At 59.2% G+C, this 17752-nt stretch overlaps 2 protein-coding genes across 2 annotated transcripts in view; one reads left to right on the forward strand and one right to left on the reverse strand.

Moving 5' to 3' along the window:
- Positions 1-17752, forward strand: part of CDH23 (cadherin related 23) — a 393911-nt gene that overhangs the window by 286984 nt on the left and 89175 nt on the right. The window contains exons 24-28 of the mRNA XM_069460801.1: positions 136-281; positions 2607-2826; positions 4539-4691; positions 6684-6797; positions 9960-10108. Coding sequence (XP_069316902.1) covers positions 136-281; positions 2607-2826; positions 4539-4691; positions 6684-6797; positions 9960-10108 — 782 coding nt within the window. The remainder of the gene's footprint in view (positions 1-135; positions 282-2606; positions 2827-4538; positions 4692-6683; positions 6798-9959; positions 10109-17752) is intronic.
- Positions 13245-13646, reverse strand: C28H10orf105 (chromosome 28 C10orf105 homolog). The gene has a single exon (XM_069459882.1). It carries the CDS (start codon positions 13644-13646, stop codon positions 13245-13247), a length of 402 nt encoding a protein of 133 aa, XP_069315983.1.

A 17752-nucleotide genomic window follows, 5' to 3' on the forward strand; every position in this document is an offset into this window, starting at 1 on the left:
CAGGCTGCTTCCTGGGGGGCCGTCAGGATGGAAGTGCTCTGTCGCCCTCTCCCCGCTCACCCTCCTCCCTGTCCCTTTCCTCTTGCACCTGGCTTACCCTCTCCTCGGCCCCCTCTCGCTCCCCATTCTCCGCAGGTGGCAGCCCCCCTCTGAGAGCCACCAGCAGTGCCACGGTGTTTGTGAACCTCTTGGACCTCAATGACAATGACCCCACCTTTCAGAACCTGCCCTTTGTGGCCGAGGTGCTCGAAGGGACCCCTGCAGGGGTCTCCGTCTACCAAGTGAGTCTCCCTCAGCTTGTCCCCCCCACCAGCCAACAAGTGGGCAGTGTGTGCCCGTAGGTGCCTAGCCCCGTGGCCACAGAGAGTATGCAAACAAGCCCCACCAGGCATGAGGAGCCCGTGCTGTGAGAGCTCGCCAGTGGCTGGGGTGGTCTGGGAAGGCTTCCTGGAGGAGGAGGGCTTGAGCTGGGTCTTGGAGAGGGGGAGGGGAAGGAGAAGGAGAAGGAGGCAAAGAATTCTGGGAAGCCTAGTTGGAAAGTTTCTCAGGGCCTGATATGGAGGTCTGGCCCAAGACCTTCAATGCCCCAAGCCTGCAGGTGATTCTAGAATATAAAGGAAGCCAGACCAGTGAAGTCCACCTTCCCTGTGTGGCTATGCCCCTTGCCCATGCCCTCGCGTAAGCCCCAGGGCAGCTCCCTGCAGTGGATGAGACCCTCCCCACTTTGTAGGAGACTTTAAAGAGACTTGCCCAAGTCCCTGTGGCCAAGAAGAGGTAGGGCCTGACCTTGAACCTGGCCCCTTTGCCTCCTGTTCCATCATCCTTCTAGTCAGGAAGACCCTGAAGGTGCTGAGTTAGGGGAGGTGACGCCCTACCAGGGGCCATGTAGAAACACCAGAAGACCCTCATGGTGAAGAGCACAGACTTTGGAGTCCAACCAATATGGGTGTAGATCCCAACTCCACCACCGGTGTGCTGTGTGACCTGCAGCAAACTACTTAACCTCTCTGAGCCTCAGTTTTCTCCCCTGTGAAATGGAGATGATAATAGTACCTGCCTGGCTGTGCTGTAGGGATTCAATCAGATATACACGTGAAACAACCTGGCGCTTGCACTGCAGGAAATACACGGTAGCTGCTGTGTTCATTGAGTGTCTGCCATGAGGGTTTAACCCTACAGACGATGGGGTCGCCCATTCCCATTCGAAGAAGACAGGGTTGTTTGTCGGGATGCCAGAGTGGGTAACCTTGGTGGTGCCCCACAGGCCCGCTGTGCCTCAGTTTCTTCATGTGTAAAAGGAGATTAATAGCGTTCTCTGGTCCCCAGAGCATTCATTCTCTCCAGAAGAACATTCTCCCCAAATTCCCAGCAGGGGGCGCTGCCATCCAGGGAGCGGCAACCAGTCCCCTAGGGAGAGTCCGCAAACGGGAGAGGGGCGGGGTGAGAGCAGACGAACCCCCAAACCCAGTTCTCTGGGGCACACAGACAGTGAGGGAAGAGACGCCCACCCGCGCGACTTCTGAGCTCACGGAGGAGGTGGCTCCGAGTCATGGAAGGTGGCTGAAGCAGCAGGGAGTGTTCAACTTGAACGCTGTCTTCAGCTGCAGGACAGGGGTGCTGACTTGAGCCGTGTGGCTCCCTGGCCCCATCCAGAACCTCCACCGACAAAGATTTCTGCAGGATGTGCAGAACCTTCTCCAGGGAGTAGAGCTGTGTGCAAAAAGTAGAAGTAGTGAGCCCCCTGTCCTGGAGAGCGTTCAAGCTGAGCCTGGGCATCCTCTTGTCCAGTCTGTCGGATGTGAGTCAGACCACAGGACTTTGCCCTTATCTGCCAATCCTGGGAGCCTTGGCGCAATCCAAAGCTCTTATTTTTAACTTGCTACACGTTTTCCCCAAATGTCTTGAATCCGCGCCTGTGACACTTTGAGGGTATGAGCTGGGCGACCTCTGATGGGCACTGGAGGGGCAGGAGGGGCCTTGCCTGCACGTGGCCTCACATGGCTGTGTTAGGCAATGATGAAATCCTCAAGTGACTTTTAAAAAATAACCATCGATATTACTATCATCTTACTTTTGCTGTTGTCTTACAAATCAAAACCGAGCAGGGGGAGGGAAGCCTGTTACCTGAGCGTTCTGTGCAGCTGAGCTCCAGGAAACTGAAGGGGGCTGTAAGCTGTAGCAGCTGCTCCAAGCCAGCACTGGAAGGGCTGGAGGGTGGTGGAAGACTGCTGAACACTGGAGAGTTCGGAGGGTCCGCAGCCCGCTGCAGCAAATCTGGGAGGGCTTCCTAACAGGGAGAGCGGAGTATAAAGGGGGAAGGCTGTGGGGAGCTGCACCCTTGGTCTAAAAAGTCCCTTCTCCATTCTAACCTTGGCCTCAGTACATCTGGACCCGAGGGCGTCTGGATGGCTTTCCTCTGACACGCTGCCCCCTTAGAGAGCCTCTGGGAGGGTGTGTTGGGGACGGTGGCCTGGCCTGAGGCTCAGAGGGGAGCAGGTGTGTCTGGCTGCAGCCAAGTGTGGGTCGGCAGGGAGGAGGGGCTCCTCTCAGGGAGAAGCATCAGTCCTGGTGTCCCCACTCTTCACGCTGCCCCTCCTCTCCCTCAGGCGGTGGCCATCGACCTGGACGAGGGCCTGAACGGGCTGGTGTCCTACCGCATGCAGGTGGGCGTGCCCCGCATGGACTTCCTCATCAACAGCAGCAGCGGCGTGGTGGTCACCACCACCGAGCTGGACCGCGAGCGCATCGCCGAGTACCAGCTGCGGGTAGTGGCCAGCGACGCGGGCACGCCCACCAAGAGCTCCACCAGCACGCTCACCATCCGCGGTGAGAGGACGGGGTGCGCCTGCTCTGTGCGGAGCGCGCAGGCGCGGGCCTGGGGCAGTGCCGGGCGGGGCAGGGAGCCCACGCTGTCTGCCGGAGTTGTGGGCACAGGCTCCCTTGCTAATGGGGGGCCCTCCACAACTGGAGCCATTCAACACAGCAGACCTTCCCTGTCTCCCCCAAGTTAACAACGGCAGCGGAGCCTTCTCCCCACCCGGCCCCTGCCTTCAGTGCCCCAGAGCCCAGGGGCAGTGGCCTGGACCCACTGCCAAGGTCCTCTTAGCTCCTGATCCCGGCAGCAGCAGAGAGGGTTTGAGCAGGGTTGGGACTCTCGGGGTCATGAGCGGGCGGGGGAGGCTGCAGGGCCCTCTGTCCTCGTTGGAAGGCCAGAGTTGTTGTTTGCATGTGGAAAGACTTCCCCTCCCATGGGTGTGGGGCGCCTGGGTCAGCAGTGGAAGGGCATCGCCCTGGGAAGAAGGCAGCTGGGATTCCCAGACTCCCTAAGATCCCTCATCCCCCTGGCTCTGCCTTCTCTTGGTGCAGGGTGGGGTACTGTTTCTTATCCACTCTGGATGTGTCTTTAACTTTCGGGACCAGGTGGGGATATGAGCTGCTGCCAGAGGGCCAGGAGTAACCCTGGGGAAGTATGTGCAAGGCTTAAGGGGCAAGACGTGGCCTGTTCGCTAGGCCTGTTCTGTCCCGTCCTGGCTCCTGCCGGCCTGCGTGGGAGGGGCGGGGGGGGGTGGTTAGCCTGGCACGGGCCTCCCTCACCCCTCAGGGAGACCTAGGATGGCAGGGATTAGAGAGAGCCCAGCGTTCTCTTTCCTGTCGTTCCAAGGCTTGCCTGTGGGCTCCTGGGGCCGGTTTGAGGACGATAGACGGGGAGTGTGTCCAGTCTTTAAGAAGAGAGGACCCATGGGGGGCCTTTCTCCAAGGCTTAGCAGAAACCGTGTCATCAAACGAGCCCATCATTTCTCCTGCCATACCACGCAGAGTAGCCATAGTGGGTGGGGTCAGTCCACCGTGAAGGCCACCCCAACGCCCCTGTGCCTGAGCACGAGGGGCCTGGCACGCAGAGCTGACAAACAAGTCTTTACAGGAAATTGGACCGTTTGGGGGAAAATCTTCCAAGCCAGCTCCCTTCCCTGAGACCTCGTCACACACAGGGGCCTCCTCAAGCCTGCAGCCCTCCGCTCTGTCACTGTGACTTTGGACAAGTCACTCGGCTGCCCTGAGCTTCCATTGCTCAGCTACACAGCGTGTCTAAGGATGCCTGCCCCATAAGGACGCCGTGGGGGGACGCCTGGTCCTGGATGGGAAGCACTTGGCGAGGGCTTGGCACGTGGGAGGAGCTCACAAAGGGTCACTGTCATCGTCATTATCATAAGCATTGTTGTCCCCTTCATCGCTGTTAGGCGCGTACTGGAGAGAGGCTCTGGGGTCTCTCTCCCCCCTCTGACAGCTTAAGCAGCAACAAGCCCCCAGGGAACAGGGACAGTGGAGGGTCTGGAGCTCTGGTCAGCTTGGTCCTGGGCCTGGTGGGCATAGGGGGCCCTGGGCTCATGACCAGGAGGTGCTGACACAGGTGCCACTGGGAGCCTATGACTCCCTTGGAAATTCATGTCCCGCTTGGTCTGGGGCCTGAGCCACTGCTTGGAGCTGGGCCGTCTGAGGCAGAACGCAGGCCTAGCCCGGGCTCCCGTTCTGCCCTGCAGTGCTGGACGTGAACGACGAGACGCCCACCTTCTTCCCGGCCGTGTACAACGTGTCCGTGTCCGAGGACGTGCCGCGTGACTTCCGGGTGGTCTGGCTGAACTGCACGGACAATGATGTGGGCCTCAATGCGGAGCTCAGCTACTTCATCACAGGTCCTGCCCCCACCTCCACTCGGGCCCCCCGGGGCCCTGGCTCCACCCCTCCACCCCTCCCAGGTGTAGAGCAGGGGAGCGTGGGAAGGAGGCCAAGTCTCCACCATCCGCCTCTAGCCCCTCTGAAGATGCGCTCTGGGCTTCACAGCTGGATCGCACTGGTCGGGCTCCCTGGGGACCCCTGAATCTGTTGGCCGCAGAGATGGGGGAGGATCTACCAAGATTCTTTCTGGAGGGAGGTGGAGCCAGTGCCTCCTGCGGAGGAGCCCTGACCCCCATGCCCCCCAAGTCAGGGTCACAAAGCTATGACTAGAAGATTGTGGCCTGTTCCTCCCCAGGGACCCTTTACTCATGAGAAGTCCCCTCTGTTCAGAGGCAGATGCTTTAGATCTCCCCAAATGAAATGATTTTAGCTCAAAAATGTTGAGTAGCTATCACCTGGAGAGCTGTGGAGACAGATTATGAGGCCATGGCCTGGCTCCAGAGTGGAAAGGGAGCCGTGATCCATTGGTGATGTCTGCCACGGTGGTAGGATGGGTAGGTGGTGGCAAACAGGCCATGCATTTGTCATTCCTGGATTAGAACAGCTTCTCAGCCTTTTTCAGTCCCTGATACACCTGAGAGGTGTGGAACAGGGAGGGGGGGTAGTCTTCTACATTCTTAAACTCTCCCTTGGCCATTATATCGGCTCAGTCTTTGCTCTGTCCACGACCTGCCTGCAGCCACATCACACAAATGTTGTATATGCATCTGTGCCCGTACACTGGTGCAGTGCGCACACCAGCCTCCCTGATAGCTTTCCCCTGAGCCAGAATCGTGGCTCACAACCCATGCGTAGCTTGCTGCAGCCGATGTGACTTTCAGCCCTCAGTCTCTCCTCTCCAGATCCTTCTCTCCCTCCCCTCTCTAAAGGGACCAGCACCCTCAGGCCACCTCCTCACGGTCTGGCCCACAAATCAGCCCTAGAAAATGCTTAGTTACCAAGTCCCCCTCACATGGCCCCAGCCCTGTGGCTCAGCTATCGGTGTTACTCGTATCTTAGTTCTTTCCTTGTCCCCCCGGAACAAGGTTATGTCTCTTGCAGATGGTACTTAAGAATTGGGGAGCACTGGAGGTTTGGGGGTCATGGGTCTTTCCCCAGGGGCAAATTAGTAAGGATAAGGAAGAACCCAGAGGACTTCCCAGCACCCCAAAGTGGCGGGTTCCTGCTCACCTGCTGAGAGCGCTCCGAGCTTTGCAGTGCGTTCTGCAGGGAGCCACGTGGAGTCCTGGCCCAGGCTCACCCCAAACCTAATGCAGCGATGCCCTCTGCTGCCCAGAACACCGCACTGCCCGCCAGCTGGCGGGAGAGGGGTCTCCCGCACCGTTCCTGGAGTCCTTTCCTGGCTCCCATCCACCCCGGAGAAGAGACCCTTGCACTTGTACCTGTCCCAGAACTCAGGAAGATTCAGTGGCACCTGTCTCCTGTCCACCTGCCTTTACTCTTCCCTCTGTGGAGCCTCCATGAGTCCCCACTCGGCCCAGCCCTCCCCAGGCCCAAGGTGAGGGGCCTGGAGAATGCTCAGTCGACCCCAGAGTCCTCAGCCACATATAAAGGCCCCAGGGCAGGCGAACTGCTCAGACACTTCTGTAGGACAGGTTCTCGGTGTCAGCACACGAGGGAAGCTCAGAGCAGCACAGAAACCTCACTAAAGGATCGTGTCTGCTCTCTGTGAGGTGGAGACTAGATGAAACCATCCATATGAAGTGCCTGGTACACAGTAGGTGCTCAGTAAATGTTAGACACTTACTCCACGCATCCAGCGCCCCCGCCTGAGCCCACCTGGCCCATACTCTCGTCAGAGCCCCTCGGGCAGGGCTGAGTTGACAGCACAGCCGTCCACTCCCGGACACCTGCAGCGCATCCCAGTCAGGAGCAGAGTCGGGTGCCACCCGCTTCCCCTGGCCAGGAGCTGTCTCCCAACCCAAAGCTTCCTTCTCCTTGGCCCACAGGTGGAAACGTGGATGGGAAGTTCAGCGTGGGCTACCGCGACGCCGTCGTGAGGACGGTGGTGAGCCTGGACCGGGAGACCACAGCCGCGTACACGCTCATTCTCGAGGCCATCGGTACGTGCCAGCCTGCCCCGCACACTACCGACACGGTGATTCTGGGCAGAGGTCACATGGGGTGCCCTTCCAGGAGCCAGGCCTTGAGCCAAAGGCTGAACTCTGCCCCGACACCAGTGGAGAAGGGGCCACCAGACACTTACCAAATATCACTGATTGCTTGCTGGGCATGAGGCTTGCTGCTCGGTGCTACATGCGAGATGCTAGGATGGTAAGGCGGGGGCTACACGGCGGGGGACCCACGTGCAGGCAACTCACTGCAAAACCAGGCAACACAAAGTAGAAAGGGAGAAGGATGACAGAGTATTGGGCAGAAAGAGTGGTGAAAGCATGGAGGGGGGAGAGGTCAAGGAAGCCTTCCTGGAGGAAGTGGCATCTGGAAGTGCCGTTGAGTCATCAGGACTCTTAGTTTCAAATTTAAAAATAAAATAAACTGACTTCAGCAATATGGGCTCACAAAACCAGTGCCCTGGGAGATCTAGCTTCAGGTATGGCTGGACTCAGGGCCCAGGTGATGCAATCAGGCCTCATTCTCTGCGTTGGCTGGCTCTGCCTCCCGTGTGCTAAATCATTGCCGCAGCCCCGCCTTTACATCCTCTCAGGTCCAGGCGCAGCAGCAGGGAAGACAGTCTCTTTCCCAGTCTCCCCCGCAGAAGCCCTCAGATTAGCTCTGATTGGTTCCGTCCTGGCCCAGTGCCTGTCACCTAAGTCACGTGCCCATCCCTGGAGCCGCAGGCAGTCCCACCTGCCCAGAATCCCAGGCCTCAGAGTCAGGAAAGGAGGGTCCTCCGGGACGTTCAGGGCATGACGTTCCGGGAGAGAGTAGGTAATGCCGATGGGCAGAAACAGGGGGTGCCAGGCACAGCCTTGAAGGCCACGTGAGGTTTCAGTACTAGAGAAACAGGGAGGGCGTTTCAGGCAGAGGCACCAGCTCATGCAAGGGCCTGGAGGTGGGATAGAACCGTGTGTGTGCGTGTGTGTGTGTGTACATGTGCATGTGTGCGTGTATGTGTGTGTGTGTGTGTGTGCGGCAGCTGGCCCATGGTATGGCCTACCCTCGTGGAGGCCTAAACGTTGAGGTAGATTCTAAAAGTTTAGCCTTTGGTCTTTGGGCAGCAGGGAGCTCTTGAGGGCTCTGGAGAAGGGTTTTTTTTTGTTTTTTTTTTTTGTTTTTTTTTTTGAGACAGAGTCTCACTCTGTTGCCCAGGCTAGAGTGAGTGCCGTGGCGTCAGCCTAGCTCACAGCAACCTCAAACTCCTGAGCTCAAGCGATCCTCCTGTCTCAGCCTCCCGAGTAGCTGGGACTACAGGCATGCGCCACCATGCCCGGCTAATTTTTTCTATATATATTTTTAGCTGTCCATATAATTTCTTTCTATTTTTAGTAGAGGTGGGGTCTCGCTCTTGCTCAGGCTGGTCTCGAACTCCTGAGCTCAAACGATCCGCCCACCTCGGCCTCCCAGAGTGCTAGGATTACAGGCGTGAGCCACCGCGCCCGGCCTGGAGAAGGGTTTGATGAAGCCGGGGTCCCCCAGGCGCCCAGGCCCTCCCCAGAGCACCGATTTCATGTTTGCAGTGAGCTCTGGGTGAGAAGGGGCCGAGCTCTCTATGCCTCACTCTTCCCAGCCAGCTGTCCCTCCCAGCCCACTCATGCCCCAGATGCCCCTCCCCTGCTCTCCTCCCATCCTGGGGCGGCCACCCCACCCTCTGGAGAGCTGTCACCCCCTGAGTCTACCCTGTGCCTCAGGCACTGGCTGGCAGGAGGGGGGCCTCCCTGCTCACACTGACCCAGCCAGAGCAAGTGAGCAGAACCCTCAGGGTGGTGGGGGGCTGGTCTGGAGAGGTGTTTAGGAGGGCGACAAGACGTCCCCCGGGTAGGTGACAGCACTCCAGCGTGTGTGGTCAGCTGGCCCAGGGAAGACAGATGGAGTCACCCCTGGTCCCCAGCCAACTCCAGCTGCCTGTGCTCCTCCCTGGGTGACTGTTCTTGCCTGGACACGCAGCACTGAGCACCAGCTCCTCCCGCCAGGGAGAACAGCCCAGGAGCTGCCCCTGGGGCTGAGCCAAGGCTCCTGTCCCCACCACCTCCCCAGCCCGGGGAGGGACCTGCACGGAACTGGAGGGGCAGAGTCCCTGGATACCTCGGGCTGAGGCCAAGCAGAGCCCGTGTCCCTGAATGCAGAAGCCCCCGGGCCAAGCTCTCCTGCAGCGTGGTTGTTTGACCCACCCAGTGTTTTATAGGGAATGACAATTAGTTGTAAACATTTAAAAGCCAGAAGACTTTATTTTAAAAACTTCAGATGTTTGGTTTCTCTTGAGAAATCAAAAGATCTGGTGTCCCTGGGCCCACAGTCTGCCTGTCAACTGTGGACTGGAGCCGAGGACAGCAGCCCCTTGAGGCAGGCGCACCCAGGTGGGCACCTTACCCGCCTGGCCCTGACAGCATTTGACGTTTTACTCTTACTGCCTGTATCCGTTTCTAGGTTTGTTGTAACAAATTACCACATACTCGGTGGCTTAAAACAACAGAAATTTATTCTCTCGTGATTCTGGAGGACAGAAGTTCAAAGTCAAGGTGCTGGCAGGGCTGCCCTTCCTCCAAAGGCTCTGGGGGAGAATCCTTCTTGACTCCTCCAGTTCCTGGCGTCTAGAGGTGTCCCTGGCTGTGGCTGCATCTGTCAGCCCGGTCTCTGCCTCCGTCTCCTCTCTCAGATTGCACTCTGCCTTTCTCCACTGAGGACACTTGTCATTGGATTTGTGGCCCACCCCCGATAATCCAGAATAATCTCGTCTCAAGATCCTTAATATAATTACATCTTCAAAAGCCCCTGTTCCAAATAAATTAACATTCACAGGTTCCCATGGGAGCCACCATTCAATCCACTTGAGTGCCTCAGTCGCCTCCTCTGTGAAGTGGGGACAATAATGACAGTGTCTACATCACAGGGTCACTGTGAGGACTGAAGGGGTTGGAGCACTGCCTGGCGCGTGGCCTTCTCTAAAGATTAGATACTGTTACTGTCGGTCTTGCCTAGAAAGGAAGAGGCCAGCGTGGGTGGGATGGGACAGGGCGCATCTCTGGCTGGCGCCCGGGAGTGTGCACAGGCCCAGGAAGCTTGCTCCAGGGCGGCCACTAACACCTGTCCTCCTCCACCTCCTTCAGACAACGGCCCCGTGGGGAAGCGGCGCACGGGCACAGCCACCGTGTTCGTCACCGTCCTGGACGTGAATGACAACCGGCCCATCTTTCTGCAGAGCAGCTATGAGGCCAGCGTCCCCGAGGACATCCCTGAGGGCCACAGCATCGTGCAGGCAGGTGGCCCATGGCCCCGCGGGGCACATGGCAGGCTGGGGACAGGCAGGGCCACACTCAGCTCTGAGGGCACCTGCTCAGGGGCATCATGGTGGGGAGGGACAGAAACAGGTGAGGGTCCAGGGTGGACCTGCTGCTCTGAAAGTAGGTGGTGCTGTGGGAATAGGGGGACCCAGGCCCACTCCCCACTCCTGGGGAGAGTGGGCCCCAGGTTGTGTAGCTGAGGCCAGGGCCCTGGCTCCTCCACAAGCAGAAGGAAGGCCTGGGTCTCCCTCCCCACAGCCCGCTCCACACCGCCTACCCCACCCAGGGGGCCGTTCAGAGCAGGGAGGAGAGGGAGATGTCACATTTTCCCGGAAAGGAGCTGGGGAAAGAGAGCCAGGGCCCAGCGAGGCCCAGAACAGAGCCGCTTTCACAGGGCCCTTGGCCGAGGCTCCCTCTCGGGAAGTAAACAGGCACTAGAAGAAAGGGCTCCTTTGCCCAGGGAGCAGGGGCAACAGCCCCAAGGCTCAGAGGGAGAGAGGGGGGGACCCTGACAGTGAAGCCCGCTGCCCTCCCCCGCCCCTGCCCAGGAGGCCAAAGTTGCTGGGTGGGGAGGGAGGCCGGGAATGAATTCCTCGCTGCCAGCCTCGGGGTTTCCGACTCCACTCGGAGACCGAGCCAAACACAGCAGATCTGGGCCTGCCCGCTGGGCCGGGCTCCCAGGCTTGGGAGGAGCAGGAGCGTGGGAGGCCGGGAGCGTGCCCACCTGCTGCATCAGGACCAGGAGGAGGCAGGAAAGGGCCTGGGACCAGGGGCTGACTCCCAGGAGCACAGAGAGCCCAGGAAGCCCGGGGATTTGCAAGAGTGTGGTGGCTGGTTCCAGAAGGAGAAAGGAGGAGTGTTCTCTCCTCTGGGCCTCAGCTCATGAGGACTTGGAGAACCCCCTCCCCACATAGCTGGGCCCCACCCCGGCTTACTGACATGTCCCAGGACCAGTGGCCTACCCAAACTGAGGGGACCACCAGACCTCTGAGAGCTCCCCTCCCCATCCCAGCTATTCCTCCTCCTCCAGGCCTCAGGGCAGCCCTCCCTGCTGCCCCCAACTGCCAAGACCCTGGTGGCAGGCAGCCCTGGCCAGGAGCGGATGACTGCAGACTGAATTCAGCCAGGGATGTTTCAGGGAGGCCTTGGGGAAGCAAACCAGGAAGAGGTTAACAAGCAGAAAGGGAGGAGGAACAAAACCTTTTGGGAGGAGGCCTGCCCCACTTTCTAAACCCCAAAGAATTGGTTTCTATTTACACAACACTACTTGGGCTGAAATCCTAGAGTCTGAGTAATGTAGGGCAGCCCTGATCTGATTCTCGCCATTTCCCAGGGAGAAATTCATGGTCTCAGGGTGGCTTCTCCAAAGCCCCGTGAGTAAGTTTCTTGCACAGCTAGACTTGCTCTTTGGTCCGATCCGCCTGGAGGGCCAGCGTAGTGGGCCTCTCCAGCAGGGCCTGCTTGGATAGAAATCTTTCTAGGGGCATCCGAGAGCAGAAGAGGGCTCTGTGTTGTGCAGGCTTCCACTAGGACTCCTGCTTCGCGGGGCAGGGACACCCAGGCTGGGCCACCCCTCACTCAGCAAACAGAGGCCCCATACTTCTGTGCCCAGAGCCGAGGAGTCAAAACGAGGCGCTGGGCAAGGTCTGGCTCTCTGCAAGCTCCCAGGCTTGCTGGGAGAGACCAAGGGTGGTTCAGCTGGAGGGCAAAGAGAGCTCCACAGAGTGAGGTGTAGGCGACAGTCGGGGAGGACAGGTAGTTCGGTTTGCCTGCAGTCTTGGGTCAAAAGGAGACTAGAAAGGTAAGTTGGAGCCAGCTCCCAGAGGGCACTGCACTCTGGGCTCAGAAACCTTAGCTGTATCCAGCTAGCCTTAGGGAGCCAGTGAAGGTTTTGGAGCCAGAGAGTGGCATACCAGAGCTCACTCATTGAGACGACTTGGCTGACTGCTCTATAGGTCACAGGAAGGTGACCTTATGGGCCAGGGCAGCTCCGTGGTGGGGCCCTGGCCAGCTGGCTGTCTGGGACAGGAGCTAGGCAGCTCAGGCTCCACTCTGCCCACTCTCCAAATTCGGGACCAAACCGAAGCGTTTAACCCAGGCCTTTGGAGGAGAGGTCAAGGGTTGGGGACTCTGAGAAGTCTCTCCTGGGGTGGGATTGCTTTGGCAGCTAGCCAGTCAGTGCAGCAGTCACCAAAACACATAGCATACCTAGTGTGGTCCAGGCCTGGGGTCCCACAGCTGTCCTGGAGAGGTCCCGGCCATCCCACCCGAGGGGAGGCTGCCCCCTTCCCTGGGCGAGGCATGGAGCCACTGTGAGGTGTCTGCAGAGCCCAGCTGGCACCCCCTCCAGCTGCTGGCAGTGCTCTGCCTCTTGCCACTCTGTTGCAGCAGCAGCCTGAACTCTGAAACCAGCCTCTTAACCCATCCTCAGCCCCTTCCTGACCGACCCTAACGTGGGCGCCTTGAAGGGGGCCCGTCACGACAGCTGCCAGGGTGTGATCTGGTAGCTTCCTGCTTGCCCCTGCTCCCCGCTGCTCCCAGGCATCTGATCCACCAGGAGCATGGTGGCTGCTCCCACGGATTACCAGGAAGACACTGGCAGGGCCCAGGAAGTCCAAGGAGAGAAGTCCCGGGTTCACTCTTGCCTTGGGCACTGAGTCAGCACAGACAGCAGGACAGTACCCTCTCCCAGGGCAGGCTGAGTGTTTCGCTTGGCTGGAGGGAACCTGTGGCCATGGCAACTTTTGGCACCTGGAGGGAGGGTGGGGCTTCTGTTGGGGAGCAGGGGTGCTGCTTCCAGGAGGTAGTTGCCAGAAAGGGGCCCCAGGGAGCCCCAAGTTGTATCCTGCAGAGCCTCAGGCCAAGGGCCCACGTGGCTATGGGTGCTCATCCCTTGGTCCAGGGGTCTTCCAGTAAGCAGCAGCTGGGGGGTCTGCAGAGAGGAAGGTACTCTTCCGGGGGCCATCTCTGGAAAAGGGCACCGGCCTAGACACCCAGGAAACCGCTGAGGGTGAGCGTGTGGCCCAGGTTGCTTGGGCCACTGTCTGCCTGCAGTGCCAGGCTCTGTCCGAGACAGGAGAATCTGCAGGTGGATCTGTGTGTGGACACCTGTCACATCTTGGTAGATTCCGTGCAGTCATAGTCGCTGCGGTTGTCACCGCATTCCGGCAGGGGGCGTCGAGGGGCAGCAGGCCTGCCGCGGCGGAAGCTGTGCAGGGAGCGGCGCAGCGAGCCCAGGCGCTTCCAGAGCCGGAGCTGGGGCTCGCTGGGGCTCCCGGGGTGGTGGGGCATGCACTCTCGAGCCCCGCGGCGGCTCGGGTCCAGCGCGGCCGGCTTGCAGAGCGTCAGAAACAGCAGACAGGTGGCCAGCACGAGGAAGATGCAGGCCAGGGCAATGAGCACGGGGAGGGGGTCGGCTGCCTCTGCAGGGGGCCCCGGGGTGACCAGAGCTGAGAGGAAGGTGAGGGGCGTGGTGGCCGGGGAGCTGGTGAGGCTGGGGCCCTCTGTGCTCATGGCTTCTGCAACAGCAACAGGACAGAAGCTCAGAGGCAGATCAGCTGGACCTGGGCAGGGGAGGGAGGGGAGGCTTTCCCGGGAACACCGATGGGGCTGGGTCCTGTCCAGCTGCAGAGCACCAAGGCCACATGCCAGGTTAGCGCAGCGAGGCCCAGAAAGATGTCAAGTCCAGGTGCACACACCGCTGGTAAGGGACAGGGCTGGGCCTGAGTGCAGGGCCTCTTTCTGCTACCTCCCACCCCACCCGTCTGCCATGGAGGGGACAAGAGGCTTGCCTTTCGGCATTTTCACTTCATTCCCATAAATTTCCATGGAGTCCTAGGCCTGAGAACTTGAGAGAAAACTTGAGATCTAGGACCAGCTGTCAGTAAGTTGCTCTGTGACCAGGAGCGAGCCTTACATGATGAGATGCTACAGCCGGCAGGGACCCTGGCACCTATCTGATGCCCAAGGCTGCAACCTGGGGGCCTACAGGTGTGTTTTCTTGGGTCCTTGCAGTGTTTTTATAAATTTAATTGTGAAATTTTTTTTAAAAAACCAAGAGATTTCACATAAATATCTGAGTGGCTGGCCTCTCGTAAAATGTCAGAATTTCACCACTGGCAACACCAAGCCTGTGTTCCTGCCCAATTCTGGCAGCCACTGTCCCCTTTAGACAGGGCCCTGGGGCCAGCTCACCGCACTCCCCCGAAGCCCACCACATACCTTATTTCACCAGCCTGGCCTTGTGGGCTTTCCAATGTAGTTCAACCTGCTCCCGTGACAGGTAGGGAAACTGAGGCCCAGTCAGGGGGCAGCCAAGCCCAAGCCACATTGTGAGCCAGTGGCCAAGCAAAGCCCGGGTTTCCTGACTCCTAGCCCCATGGCCTTTCCACCCCTCTGGCCCCAGCTCTCTCTCTGAGCTCAGGGAGCTGCTCCGGGAGCAGGTGGGAAATAAGCCCCAAGGGGTTGACAAGCAGGGGCTGGAAACCTCCCCAGAGACATCAGTCACCTGATGGGGCATTTCCGTTATCACTTACGAGGATCCCATTAGAGGGAAACCGGCAGATGGTCCCTGTAGATGGGAAATCAGGCTGAGCTTTTGGTTGAATATGTCTGGGGTTGCAAATAAAAATGCATACAGAGCCTGGCCAGCAGGTACCGAGTGACCAGAGGGGACAGGTGGGCAGGGCTGCCTGGAGAGCGCTGGCTGGGCCTTCTCAAGGACACGGAGGGGCCCAGCCCAGTCTGACGGTGCCAGAATGCAGGCCCCGTGTGGTCGGCTCTGCCAGTTTCCGTGAGAAGGCAGAAATCTGAAGTTTTAGGCAAACATTCCTGATGTTTAAATGTTGGCAACTAATTCAAATTTAAGGCAAGAAAGAAGGGGCCGAGGGGAGACACTGCCAAGACCAAATAAACTTGAAATGAATTTTCAAATATATGAAACACCACACAGGCCAAACAAGACACATGAGCAGGCTACATGGAGCTTGCAGGCCAGCATTTGTGATCTCTGAATTCTAACGCAAGATAGGAAATCCCAAAGAAGATAAACGTAAATAAAAAAATAGTAATAAGTATTCTCTTTGACCGGGGAGTCTTTCAGGAGGCTGGGCGCTGGCAGATTTCCTCCTTCCCAGCTTGCGGCTTAGTCTCACTCTCAGCCGAGTTGCTAGCTCTGAAGCCCGGCAGGAGGAAAGGCCTCAAGTCATGCCCAGGCTCTGCGTGTAGCCCTTTAGCTAAAGGGAGCCCCTGTCGCCAGGTGGTGGAGAGGGGAGCCGGCCACCAGGTCCCCCACCCCGGGGAGCCCCCGTGCCCACCCCAGGCACTCACCAGCAGCCGCAGGACCTAACTCCTGGCTCCCCGTGCCCAGCGACTAAGGGCATCCAGTGTGCCCCAGCTCCCACCCATGCCCTACCACCACCCCTCCCAGCATTTCCAGACAGAAAACGACCCCTCCCAGCTGGAAACTTTGATGCCCGTCTAGCTGCCCGAGGCCTCCGCCTTTCAGGCATCAGGCCTAGAGAGCGCTCTGGCCGGGCAACCGGACGTGGGTTGGCTCTTCCTTGAGTCCGAGCAGGGAGGAGGGCTGGGGTGCGCCCACTGCCATCTCCCATGGGGAGAAACCAGCTGTCTGTCCTACCCTGGGCAAGGCTTGGCTGGGAGGGAGAAACGGGCAGTCTGCTATGGGAGATGGCTCAATCCTACTAGTCCTAACTTTATTTCAAGACCTTCAGATGGATCTGGAGACCCTAGCAGGCTAGCAAAGAGGGTCCAGGCTTCAGGCCTTGGGATCTGCTCTAATAACCGGATAAGTGGAGTTGTCATTAGCATCTGAGTGCTTCTTGTGGCAGCAAGAGAGCGCAAAGTGCTTGAAAACAAAACGCCCTCCCTGGCGCATGCTCGAGTTCAGCTGCCAGGCACCCTGCCACCCTTTGCTGACCCGCCGGCAAGGGCCAGCTGGTTCTGGGCAGAGAAGGCTCCACCAGACCAAGGCTGGGAGTCATCTCGGGGGCAGTCGAAGCCTCTCCCTTCCCGCTGGAGCCAGGGTACCCCAGCGGGCCCTGCTCTGGGTGTATCTCTGTAAGCTCAGTCTGGAACCTTCCTCTTCCCTTAGCAGAGCAGGGCCTGCTGTGGGCAGGGAAGACGTCTGTGTGGCCTCAGGCTAGCCACTGCCCCTTGCTGGGGCTTGTTTCCGCCCTCTGCAGAACCAGAGGGGCTGCCCAGGTCTGAGCACAGCCTCACATCCTCCCCAGAGTCCCCCAGCAAGCGTCTCACCCCCACTTCCTTCACCGAACCTGCTCCTGCAGCCCCCAGGCACTGACCTCAGAGCCAGCCCTCAGCAGTCCTGCTCGGTGGAGAGGTCTTCTCAGCTGTGCAACGGAGGCCCAAGGAGCAGCGGGCGGTGCCCATGCCCCCAGCCCTGCCCTGGGCTCTGCTGTGCCCTGCACCCCCCAGTCAGCCAGCCCCGGCAGAGTGGGCCTTCTCCCTTCGCTCTCCAGCTGGGCCTGGCTTTGTCCGGAAAAGTCCCGGCGCTGCCTTGGGGGAGAGGACATGCAGGAGGGTAGGTATGGCAGCTGGGCAGGAGGGAGAGGGGGCCTGTCCAGAGGAGCTGGGGCTCCTGAGCCTTCCCACGGCCTTGGCCTCGCTCCAGCCTGTCTCCTTGGAGCCCTCTCGGGGCGAGAGGCACCGGGGAGATGCAGGGGGAGGGTTTTGCTGCCTCTCGAGGCCCCATGGCTCTCACCTTCCCCCACTGCGAGTTTAAATGGTATGATCGGGCAGCCCGCGGCCGCTATTCAGTGCCTGCCAGCCTCCAGGTTACCGGGGAGAGGGGCCAGAGTGGCACCGCCGGGTAGGACAGGCAGAGTGACGGCCAGGCCCAGCGGCCCCTCAGGCCCCTTTTCTTCCAGGCTTCTCCCTCCACTCCTCAGAAAAGCACCTTCCCCTTGAAGGCGTCTGGCTGCAGAAGTGAGGGGTGAGAGGCACATTCAAAGGTCTGTTTTTCAGGGGATCACAGGGCAGAAAGCACAGGACTGAGGGACAGTGAGGCTGAGCTCCTTACAGTTTGGTGGCCCTCGGAGACCCTCGGCGGAGTTCCTCCACACCACACCACGCACGCGCACACACACTCTCATACTCACACTGGCACTGACACACTCAGACACACACTGACACTCATAGACACACTCACACACACAGATACACACTGACACACACTGACACACAGAGACACACTCACACACATAGATACATATACGTACACTCATATACGTATACACACACACTGAGACACATACACTGGCACTGACACACAGACACACACTGACACAGACACACACACACAGATACACACTAACACACGCAGACACACACACTAACACACACACACACACACACGCTCACACACTCCCCTCCCCCAGCCTCCTTTCTCCCCGGAAGCCAGCGTGTCCCTGGAGCCAGCCACCTGCTTAGGAGCCTGAGTCGTGAGTGGCTGCCCTGTCGGGGACCTCCAGGCTCCCAGAAGTGCAACACAGGCAGGGAATTGTGGCTCTGGCCCAAGACCTGGGTGTGGGACCCACCCCTTTCCCGGAGCCCCAGTTTTCAGTTTTTAGCTCTCCCCTCCT

The sequence above is a fragment of the Eulemur rufifrons genome, chromosome 28, assembly GCF_041146395.1.
Source record: "Eulemur rufifrons isolate Redbay chromosome 28, OSU_ERuf_1, whole genome shotgun sequence".
NCBI classification, from domain to species: Eukaryota; Metazoa; Chordata; class Mammalia; order Primates; family Lemuridae; genus Eulemur; species Eulemur rufifrons.

Coding starts and splice junctions, on each gene's coding strand:
- C28H10orf105 (XM_069459882.1), bottom strand. CDS start 13,646: ATGAGCACAGAGGGCCCCAGCCTCACCAGCTCCCCGGCCACCACGCCC.